Source organism: Filicampus tigris, chromosome 12, assembly GCF_054856515.1.
Source record: "Filicampus tigris isolate MCC_2025a chromosome 12, RoL_Ftig_1.0, whole genome shotgun sequence".
Classification (NCBI taxonomy): domain Eukaryota; kingdom Metazoa; phylum Chordata; class Actinopteri; order Syngnathiformes; family Syngnathidae; genus Filicampus; species Filicampus tigris.
In genome coordinates, this window is record NC_141228.1 from 22,861,690 (window position 1) to 22,873,164 (window position 11,475).

The window sequence follows — 11,475 nt, forward strand, 5'->3', positions numbered from 1 at the left end:
AGTACCAAAATTTGTTGCAGTACTCAAACTGACATTGTGAATACTTTGAGATCCTACAATCGTAATATTTTGGATGAATTGATGTTTGATGGCACGAATGCAAAGTGATCTTGCGGGGTTTTTTTTTCTTTTTTCCCTTTTCTTTGTGTGGGCATCTTGCACAGCAGAAAACCACAGCATGATTGAAGTAAATAACATGTGATCAAGATGGACCGATTATCGGCCGGGCCAATTAACGGCACCGATATTTGGCGTTTTGATGAATATCGGCATCTGCCTTTTTTTTTACAAATCTGATGGCCGATAATAAATCAATTTAAAACTAAGTTGAAATCAAAACAAAGATATGTGAAAGTTTAACATTTGTCATTTCGAAATTTTGGAGGACTTCATTTGCTGTAGAAAACTACATTGAGTTAGCTACCTGAACTTTTTGTTCGTATTTTCTAACAAAAATGGACAGTATATTCCCCAAAAATTCTTGTTATAATTTAAGAAATCAACATTATGCAAATCTGAAAGACTGTTCAGTAAACATATGCTTAAAGACGTTTCAACACAGTTAAAAGAGTAAACATTTTTTTAAATTTTGACACCAATATTTTCCTTTTTACTGAAAATGAATATCGGCTGCAAATCTCGGTTATCGGACTCCTTGACTACTAATAATCGGTATCGGCCCTGAAAAAAAGCATAACGGTCTATCTCTAATCAGGATAACTACATTTGAAGCTGATTGCTTTGATCAAGGAAGCAAAAAGTCCGTTCACAATCCAAAGGGTGAGCCGACCAAAGAGATCATGTTGAAGTTGATGAAAAGTCTTCACATTTGAAATGAACAAAGCATTTGTGCGTTGCTTCTAATCTAGAAATTGTCACCGTGAACCATATCACACTGATTCAAATCTCAGTTGTGAACCATTTTAATGGCATTATAAAGCGTACAGCAGTTAGAAGTGCAACGGAAACTGTCGCGAATCCACGGGTTTATGTTTAGGGTCTGTGGGTGTTTGTGTGTGCAGGTGTGTGTACTGTATGTGAGTCAGGTGAGGGTGTGTAGGAGGACAGGTCCGGGTACGCGTTGACAGTGGTGTCACCCTGACGTCGTCGCATTAGCTGGAAAATCAGGGAGGAGGGAAAATCCCTGAGGGGACAGCGAAAGGGTGTGTGTTTGCGTGTGTTTGCATGTGTGCGCGTGAGCTCAAACAAAAAGACCAACGTGTGTGTGTTTGAAAGAAGGCTGAAGAATTGTTAAGGCCGATTTTGTCTATTGGCTATGAAGAGCTTGTTTCAGAAAGAGAGAAGGGCCAAACCATGCAGCGACCCAATAGTTATCACGTAAGTGCTTGCGTTAAGTGGGATGAAGCTGACAAGTGTTTTGGAGTAAAAAAAAAATGGCATTATATCCTAATTGGGGGTTTAGATGAAACGTCGTCGAAAGTTGTGTTAGTACAGCATAGCGTGTCAATGTGCGTTGGTTGGCGTTTAATGTGCTGGTTCAAGCTGTAGTGCTGACTTGGCATGGTGTCAGGTTCTTACCATGTCCGTCTCTGTTTTATCTCTGTTTGTTTTTTTTTTTTTTTTTTATTTTCCTTTGTGAATTGTAAGCGTTCAATTAGTTTGCTGTAGATTGTTGAAGAAAAAAAAAAGTGAGGACATCAAGTAATTTTCCTTGTTCTCAAGAATTCATTTTTTTGTACCCGCTCCTTGTATCGCAGTTTTCCCAGGATCAGTTTATTCTGGACGGTCCTTCGGAAAAGCTTCGCAGAGAGTTGGAGGAAGAACTGAAGATGAACTGCGAAGAGCCGAGAAGTCATGCTTGGTACCATGGAGCCATACCCCGCCAGGTATCACATCCTAGTCTTTGTGGCGGTCGAACCGAGTGTCCAACTTGCTAAACCAGATCAGCAATTAGAAGGCAGCCTGACTGCACACTTAGGGCCTGAGTTACTAAAGATTTGCACGTCCAAAAACGGCCACAAACTTGATTGTGCAAAAAAAAAAAAAACAGATACTAAGCGGTCACATCCAGGATTGCATCTGAATAATGGGGAAAAAAAAATTGCTTTGATTAATCAAAGTGAAGACAAATTACGCGGGTTGACTTTGAGTCTTTAAATCTGATCTTGCAGATGGATTTGGAGGCCTTGCAACAATAAATTGACTGATGCGTTTGAGAAGCAATTTCCTGTCTATGCATATATAGTACAGTACATGTTAGTCAGGACAGTACACTTGGGTGTGAAGAGACAGACATTTCACTTATTATTTTCTTCTTTTGGGCTAAAGCAAACAACCATTAGTAAGCAGCTATTTGATTAAAGTCTCGAGTTTCAGTGAGGCTTCGTCTAATTGGGGTCATATGGTTCTGTTTAAAGGCTGTCGCTGTGACACGCAGTTGAGCTGTTGAATTGTAACTTTTTAAAGTTTTTTTTTCATTTGCATAGGAGCCATGAAATAGATTTTTTAGTTTAATTATTGATTGACCATCTTTATTCATTTGAAAGAGCTGTTTTGTTTGGGCACCATAATATTAGCCATAGCATGTTGCATAACTGCCCCTGCATTTTGGGTTCTTTAGTTTGACACCTGTGCAATGACAATCTGTTTGCGGGCATGCAGTGACTCGCTTTATCGTCCTAGGTTGCTGAAAACTTTGTGCAGCGGGATGGAGATTTTCTGATTCGTGATTCGCTGTCCAGTCCCGGAAGTTATGTTCTAACTTGTCAATGGCGAAATACAGCCCAACATTTTAAAATCAACAAAAAGGTGAGACAGATTATCCCGTGTGTGTTTTCATCATTATTCCCTTGTTGCTTTTCTTATTGCCCTAGCACATTTTGAAACAACAACCAGGCGTAAATGTTGACAACTTTACTCATTATTTCAGTTTGGCTTCATATCGGATGAAACTGCACACACCATTGAGTATTTTTTGGGGGGGGTTTGTTTGTTTGATCAGTCACCTGAACCTAAAAAGAAGGTGCTCACTGATGAGATATTGCACAATTAGTCAACATATAAAACAATTGACAGTTTTAAACGACAATAATATCTACACAAATGTACTGCATTTTATTACAAACTTGTTGGCATTTGTCCGGCAGGTTGTGATGCTGAACGAAGCCTATTCCAGAGTTGAGTACCGTGTGGAGCGAGAAGGTTTTGACAGCGTTCCCGCTCTAATAAGATATTACGTTGGCAACCGAAAACCTGTCTCCCAGGTGAGTTTTAAAACCCGTTCGCGTCCCGCCAGCGGGACGTTCGCTATATATGAAACAACTTCAAAACATGCCCGGGAATTTCATATATTGGTGGTTACAAAACTGAGTTTCCGGAGAATCAAACGATGCCCAACATTATAAGATACAATCATATCTGCAGGCTCGGCGCGTGTAAAGTGCTCATAAATGTTCATTTATTACTTTTGAGAAGTTTTTGGAGTCGATGGCGACAAGAATATCTCGCCAACATAGCTCTCGGACAGCGTTGGCATACACCGAGGAGGAATCTCAAAGTAGGAGCTGTTGTAATGATGAAAGGAGAAGATGCACACAGGAGAGTATCGGAGAAAAAGATGGACTAGTGAGGAGTGATACGGTCTGCCTTGGAGACAATGGAAAGAAAGGGGACTGTAGCGAACCCAGCCAGACAATGGTAAAGCGTACTGATGTTCCACAAGAAACTTTCATTTCTTAATGAAGCCTTGATCCTTGTGGACACACCGCAAGAGCGACGGCATGAAACAAACAATAATAAACATAATTAATAATAAACTTCAGTCGTACATTTGAAAACGCGAGTTACAACAGGAAGTTAGCAGCACTAGCAACAACGCAATTTTAATCACCTGCGAGGTGCTATCATCGGGTAGCCGCGACGCAACAAAAAAGGCACCCGGCCTCCCAAGGACAAGTCACATCACGAAAAACGATTAAGAAACAAATCAAACAACACAAATACCTTGTTCCCATCCCAGCCAGGTGCTGTAAGTCCTTAACATCGAACAGCAACAACGAACAATTACTTTTCAATCATCAACGTATCAATTGATGACCTTTTTTCCTTTTTTTCGAGAAGCGTCTCCAGTCCTTAAAGTCAAAATTATGGCTTGTGGATCGGCACTTCCTGAAATACCGGAAAAGCACCAAAATAAAAGCACAGAGCATAAAAATTACGACTCAAAATAAAATACGGCGAGAACAGGATTTTGACAGTAGTTAACAAAAACTTGTCAAAAGTAATAAACGAACATTTATGAGTCCTTTATAGAGAGCATTTAAGTCAAACACTGGCAAACGGAACTCATCGTTTCAGCCTCTTAAATGTCCAAGACAATGTCATAATCCATCAAAAATGATCCCATTACGTCGACAACGGTCCAGTAAAAGTATTCCAGTAATATAGTTAGTCCACAGAAAGCATACATATTTCCACCAGATACGCATACATTGGACATATTTTCCATCGTAGGTCGAATCCGCTTGATCGGACTAAGGCATGCGAGGTATCAAAACGTTGGTCTGCTTCCTGATGTCCGACACCTGGCACCTCACTTGATCCAATAAACGAATGTTTACTGTGTCACCAGTTCAACAATATTATCACCTCTCCATGTCGACAATTGGTCATTTGTGCCAGTCACAACCAAAAAGCTAAGCTTGCTGGTGATTTTCGCATTCAATGCCCAATGAAATTCGTAAAAAACAAAATCGTATTCGGTTGCTTTGGAAACCTTCTCTGAACGACAACAAACACTGTGCATTTCATAAACTTTGACTATGTTGATATATTTTGTTTGAATTATTATCATGCAGTTGAAAAGGGATTTGGGGAGAAATGTAGCTGTCCTTTATGTTTCAGGTGGTAGGCGCCATTATCTTCCAGCCCATCAACCGCACGCTGCCATTGCGCTGCTTGGAACAAAAGTACGGATTGTCCAGCAACCATCGAGAGGCCGGGCTGATCGAACAGGAGCGGCGGCGGCAGAAGCGCCTCAGCCTCAACATTACCAACGGACACATACAAGACAACACACAGGGCGGGCACGACGGCACCCACTACCACAATAATGGCATGGCAAGAGGAAGCCAGCTCAGGTTGGTCTCCAATCGCACGTCGTCAAATGTGTGTCAGTGACACCGATGATGCATCGTTGCTTCGGCCACTTCAAAAAGCCGCAGTCCGGTTGTGTGTTCAAAACGATTTGACGATTATAATCTGCTCAGGTTGAAGGATCGTTGCGGCAGCCAACCAGCAAGTCTAAATCAACTCCCGGAGAAGCGGCGGCCGCTTAAGGCGCACCAATCAGAGAGCTTTCTGCCACTTGGTAAGTAGAGATGACATTTTAACATCTCACGCCTAAAAGACGATGTGGACCAAGCACTCGGAAAGAATGGCTGGAGAGATATGTCAAACCTTTGCCGACCAAAAGTAAAAAAATGCGTCGTGTTAAATGAATCCCTATGCGACAATGTCAAAAGAGACTTATCTTCAGAGTTTTGAATTTGAGACTACGCAGGTGTACCTGAGGATGTGTCAGCTGTGTGAGTTTTCCCTCTGTAATAATGAGCACTTCCCTCCGGCACGCAGGATCCAAAACTCCCAACCAGCAGTACTCGGACACCAACCTCCTCAGCCCGAATACCAAGTCTCCTGTGTTCCGGACGGGCAGTGAACCACTGCTGAGCCCGTCAGTCCCACGGAGGTTGGCTGAGCCGCTGGCAGGTCAGAAGATTCCTACGATGTACCCAGCAACACTCGCTTGAGAGTTCCTTTTAATTTCCTCTTGACGCTGCTTGCATATGAAGAAAATTCAATTCGGTTTGACATAATGAGCTTCTCTGGTTTGAATAAAGTCAAAGAAAACTATTTTATGTCAAAAGGTGTATGGTTACGTACATAAGCAAGATGAATTTCCCTTCTTGATCTTGCAGGTCAGCCAATCCGAGGCTCTGACAGCCAGCTGTGTCCTAAACCGCCCCCCAAACCCAGCAAGGTGCCGTTGGCACGGTTGCCCCTCTTCCCCGGCCTTCAGCTACCAGGTCTCCCCTCCAACACCGCAGAGCCCCCCTCCTGCCCCAGCCTGTCTTTGCCCACACTGGACTGCGCTTGTGGGGAACCCCCTGTGTGTACATGGAGGACAGGAGGTAATTTCCCCGTTTTTCTATTGTTATTTTTTTTTGTCCGGTTACATGCAGTCAAGCGGATCATAAAGATGGGGGGAATTACTGTATACACGAGGATTGACGATGTGGACAAAAGGCAAAAATGCTTTTTAAAAATCAAAACCACTCTTCATTGGGGCATTGTGGTGATTCGCATTCATGTGGTCGCGACATGTACAACAAACAGATGGTCGTAACATCGATAAATCCAAGTTCAAACTCTAGCGAACTCCACTCTACTCATTTGAGAGGGGCCGACGCAAAGTGGAAAAGTGTGCTGTGGTCTGACGAGTCCACATTTCAGATTGTTTTGGGAAATTATGGATGTCGTGTCTTCTGGGCCAAAGAGGAGAAGCACCATCTTGTCTTTATAGTACATTCAATTGAATCGGCTTTGCAAATCATTGCATTCGGCTTTTATTTACGTTTTACACAACGCTCCGACTTCATTGGACTTGCGGTTTGTACAATTTGCCCCGCGGTGACTGTTGCTCAGTGCAGGTGGTGTTCAAGGTAATAGATGTCACTCCGCTACCACAGGTCCTCCGGTGAAGTCTCTCCGTGCAGACCTGCAAAGCTCTTCCAGCTGCGCACTTCCACACATTCACCATCCCGACTCTGAGGCCACAGCAGGACGAACTGAATGCCTGGCACAGACTCCCGCGGACCTCAGGTCCTGCAGCCCGCTGGAATGGAATGACCCAAACTCTCCGAACTTGATTCCAGACAACGCCCGTGAACTCGAGCAGCTGCCGTGCGGCTATGTTGAGAGACTGAGGGAAGAGGGCGAGGCGGCGGATGCGATGGCAAGGCAGAGAGGGCTGGACAGAAGCTCCTACCATCATGCCATCGAGGCTTTAGAAAACAGCAGCGAGGAGGAAGAGGAGGAGCAGGAGGACGACAAGAGAAAAGTTTTCCTAAGGCCGCTGGTGGAGACCGAGTCGGCGTTCCGCCCGACCGAGTTCAACTCCCGCCTTCTACCGGCCGAAAACAAACCGCTGGAGATGTTGGTTTTGAAGAGAGCCAAAGAGCTGCTGCTGAGCCACAACCACCACAGTATAGCCAAACACCTGCTGGCGGCCGACTGCCAGGTACAAACGCACACGCTGACACGTTCACTGCGCCTAACCTCAAGCCTTGCGCGTCACTGGAAGCCCGTTCTCAGCTTGATCTTCAAACCACATCTTAACCTTCAAACCGCCCTTTGAAAGCTGACCAAACTGTCTTCGCTTTTCCCCGCATGGTTTCACAAGGATGGTTTAGTGCCGCAAGTGCAACGTGTTGTTTTTCTTGAACCACAACAAACGGTGCGACCGCAACGGGTAATTCCGGGACACAGTCGTGATTCCGAAGAAAGGACAACAACACTTCAGATCTGATGACTAATTTGCATGTTGTTCAGAGCCAGATTTATTGGTCATAAAGATGTGCGCTACATAAAACAGATTGCCCGACGTTATTATCAAATTGCCAGTCTAGATTTTTTTCATGCACCAGTCTTAAATTAACCTTGCTGTAGCATGCATGTTTTTGGAATACGAGAGGACGCCAGAGTTCTCAGAGAAAACTCATGCAAGTAAAGGGAGAAGAGAGCTTAGATTGAACCCGTTACCTCAGAATATGAGGAAGATAATACCACCGTGCTGCCACTTTAATTATGAGTCTTCAAAAAAGGTAGGCGGCATTTGACTCAATTTTGCTGGTCCGTCATTTGTCAGTCCGTCGTTTTCCATGATGAATCCAATTGTAATCGTCAGATTGTCAGTCAGTCAGTCTGTCAGTTAAATCCATCACTTAATCCGTCAGAAGTCCATCAGCCCGCCCCCCTTCCCCGCCCTAAAAAGTCAGCAAAACAAGCGTCCTTCAGTCTGACGGAATGCCCGCCTCTGCATTTCAATATGCTCCAAAGTTTGCCCCGTCCGTGGATATGAACATTTTACTGTCCATAGATTGGGTCTAATGCTATGACACAATATTCCAGACCGCCTAAATAGATGATCTAGGATCGCCATAACAATGAGAAGCCAGCAGTTGAATTCTTTCCAAGAAGTGTTGAAGTGTACTTAAGCAGAGCACTGAAGCGTTTTGCGCTGCAGGTGGCAAGGATACTCGGTGTGTCGTCTGAGCAGCGAGGTCAGATGGGGGTCGCTTCTGGTCTGGAGTTGATCACCTTGCCGCATGGGCGACAGCTGAGACTGGACCTGATGGAACGGTATGGGTCTCAGAACTATGCTTTTTTTTTTTTTTTTTTTTCCATAGTTGAAAACAGTAACGTGTCTGTGACATGTCGCCATCAAAATATCCCAAGGATCGACAACAACAACAATACAGTAGCCGCCTTTCCCAATCAACGTCCCACTCAATTATGGACTGGCGATTTAGACAAGGCAGCAGTCTTATTGGTCATCAAGTTGCGCTATAAATGCGGCTCTCCCTCCCACTTCTCACTCTTTCCAGACACCACACCATGGCAATAGGCGTCGCTGTGGATATTCTCGGCTGTACGGGCAGCGTGGAGGAGCGAGCGTGCACTTTGAATCGCATCGTTCTGGTCGCGTTGGAGCTGAAGGACACCGTGGGCGACCTTTTTGCGTTCACCGCCCTGATGAAAGCTCTGGAACTGCCACAGGTAACACGCATATTGAATGCTCATCAGCGTTTTCAGAATTTGAGGGGCTTTAAAAAGGCATTTCAATGGACGTCAATTAGACACGGATATTGGCTATTCGCGAGCCGACCCAGTCCTTATTCCCCGCGAGTGGGTCCACACACGTATCTATGCTCGATATAAGCGGTTTCACATTGCAGCATCTGCGAGGCAAAATTAGCCACATCCAAACACATTGAATTGCAAAATTGAGAATCACCTGCCAAGACAGTCCCAAAAAGCTTCGCTGGGCTCAACGCACAAGCATTAAAATAGAGCAACGTGCCAGTGGGAGGTCCAGTCGCTCGGTGCTACTTACTCCGCACCAGCTAGCTTGCAGCAACGAGCTTCAGCTGGCTACGGAGTCGCTCCTAAGTCAGTAATTCTCACCTCCGGGGCGGCGAAAAAGCTACACTTCTGTCATGACAAGTATTGTTCTCACGAAGGGATGACCAGGAAAGACTGAGAAGCCTTGCTAATTACTAAGCTAACCCAAGACTGACACGGCTAGCGTATTACTGGAATTAAGTGGGTGGGGTGAAATATACATGCCTTTACTGATCACATCATAAGAAAATTACCAATACACACAAATACCAATACAGTATATGGCACATTTATTGACACCGAAGAGCCACGTTTGATTTGACCTGAAGTTACGTAAAAGCAAGCTGGAATTTGTTTTGCACCATGCAGATCAGTCGTCTGGAGGGCACATGGACGACTCTGAGAAGGAACTACACACAGACCGCCATCAGCTATGAGAAAACTCTCAAACCTTTCTACAAAAATCTCTATGAGGGAACGGGTAAGTTGAAGAAAACTGATATTTCATTCAACAACATTGCACAATGTCAAATGTAGGATTCTTTTTTTGGACCTTGTTTTAGCCTCGTGTCCTGCTGTCGTGTGCGTTCCCCTCCTGTTGCCTCTTCTCACTTTGATGGAGCGTCCGTCCGTCTCACCGGAAGGGGCGGAGCTCTGGGACACCAGTGACCAGGGCTGTGACATCATGCTCCGGCACCTCGAGGCCGCGCGCGACGTCGCACGCAATGCACAAAGCTACACCGAGAACGCACAGAGAATCATGCATGGTAAAAAAATAATAATACCACCCACAAACAGTTACAAGATTAACTTAAAATGCACGACAACCTTTCCAGGTTATCTTAATTTTATAACTTGAGTGTATATGTTAACTCAACCACTGGCAGCCCAGATAAATTGGATCTTTGACATCTATTGCCGTCAATGGCAGTGAATGAGTTTCAAGGCGCGTGCGTGTACGCTTTCAGGGTTCCAGTGTGACGAAGACTTGCTGGAGGTGTTCAAAACAGACTTTCAGCTGCGGTTGCTGTGGGGGAGTCGCGGCGCTTCGGTCAACCAATCGGATCGCTACAGCAAATTCAACCTCATCCTCACGGCATTGTCAAGGAAGCTGGAGCCCCTACCCAAAACACACACTTTAATTTGACTTCCCATTGGCAGCAACATATAGAATGTGCAGGACTATAGGCAAATTGTTTCAGTTCAGCCCTGTAACCTAATATAACAAAGAAAAACGGAGTCATAACAGTTGTATAAGGGAAGATGAGACCAAACACTCATAAGCAATGAAAGGTTAGACATTGTCACGGTTCGGGGCTATACAAAAAAAAACAACATGTAAATAGAAATACAATACCACTCAGTAATGCAATGATACTGTTACTATTTTGTCAGGCTGATATATTGTGCTCATAATGTGTGAATATTGATCATCTCCACTTTGAATGTCAATTATGATGAGTCACAAAATGTACTTTCACCCCCTCCAAGAAATGTTTTAACTTGAGCAGCACTTGTGTATTGTGTACTTACAATGACGCTCCTGTGTGATTCCAGACAAGCGTTTGAGTGTCATGGCGCCTTTAAAGAAGGGCGGTGTAAAAAAAAAAAAAAAAATGAGGACAAAACTTGCACTTTCTTAGCGAGCTGTGTATAATATCGATAGAAGTAACTGTAATTAAAAAAGACTAATGCTTAATTGAAGTTGTTCATTTCAGTCTTTACACCTAAAACTGAATCGGCCTTCTACTAAGAAGGTCTGCAGTGACCCTTTGGGCTGCAATTAAGTTCAACCACATAAATAGCTCCATTTAAATTGATATTTAAAACAGAGCACGTGTTTGTGTGTAAATGTGAAGATACACACAGGTATTGTATGTGAACATGTCACTAAAGTTAAACTGTACATATGTGAAGAGCATTTGCCCTTTGTTTTGTATATAATTAAGGAAGAAGAAAAACATGTTAGTCACATTGATTGTTTATATTCTGAACTACTACTGCGGTAAGTTTCAATAAATATGGTACATGTTGTGTGGAGTTTGAATGTGTAATGCAGAAAATATAGCTGGCGGAAAAGTTGGCTCCGAAAATACCTCTAAAGGCCAAACCGATGTAACTAGTTATGAAGTTACGGACTAAAACAAACAAGATGTGATTGCAGTGTATAAATATGTCTTTCATAGAAGAGGATTCACATCAAATGTGGCATTAAGGAATGGCCGCCAAATTTCGCCATTTGTGTGCTCTCAAATCAAAAGTATTTGGACAATGGACTCACACATGATAATACAAGGGAACAATTTGGAGAAAAAAAACTTCTGTTGTGTTACA

At 43.8% G+C, this 11,475-nt stretch overlaps 1 protein-coding gene and 1 long non-coding RNA gene across 4 annotated transcripts in view; one reads left to right on the plus strand and one right to left on the minus strand.

Moving 5' to 3' along the window:
* LOC147139203 (uncharacterized) overlaps window positions 1-4,111 on the minus strand; it is a 40,284-nt gene extending 36,173 nt beyond the window's left edge. The window contains exon 1 of the long non-coding RNA XR_015089070.1: window positions 3,964-4,111. This is a non-coding gene — a long non-coding RNA (uncharacterized LOC147139203). The remainder of the gene's footprint in view (window positions 1-3,963) is intronic.
* bcar3 (BCAR3 adaptor protein, NSP family member) overlaps window positions 1-11,175 on the plus strand; it is a 49,995-nt gene extending 38,820 nt beyond the window's left edge. For all 3 annotated transcript variants that reach the window (XM_086047996.1, XM_086047997.1, XM_086047998.1), the window contains 13 exons: window positions 1,719-1,847; window positions 2,644-2,769; window positions 3,108-3,224; window positions 4,864-5,099; window positions 5,229-5,329; window positions 5,593-5,727; window positions 5,937-6,149; window positions 6,708-7,258; window positions 8,264-8,379; window positions 8,625-8,796; window positions 9,511-9,622; window positions 9,705-9,908; window positions 10,110-11,175. In XM_086047996.1, coding sequence (XP_085904122.1) covers window positions 1,719-1,847; window positions 2,644-2,769; window positions 3,108-3,224; window positions 4,864-5,099; window positions 5,229-5,329; window positions 5,593-5,727; window positions 5,937-6,149; window positions 6,708-7,258; window positions 8,264-8,379; window positions 8,625-8,796; window positions 9,511-9,622; window positions 9,705-9,908; window positions 10,110-10,288 — 2,391 coding nt within the window. In that variant the 3' untranslated portion in view covers window positions 10,289-11,175. The remainder of the gene's footprint in view (window positions 1-1,718; window positions 1,848-2,643; window positions 2,770-3,107; window positions 3,225-4,863; window positions 5,100-5,228; window positions 5,330-5,592; window positions 5,728-5,936; window positions 6,150-6,707; window positions 7,259-8,263; window positions 8,380-8,624; window positions 8,797-9,510; window positions 9,623-9,704; window positions 9,909-10,109) is intronic.
* The last annotated feature ends 300 nt before the right edge of the window (window positions 11,176-11,475 follow it).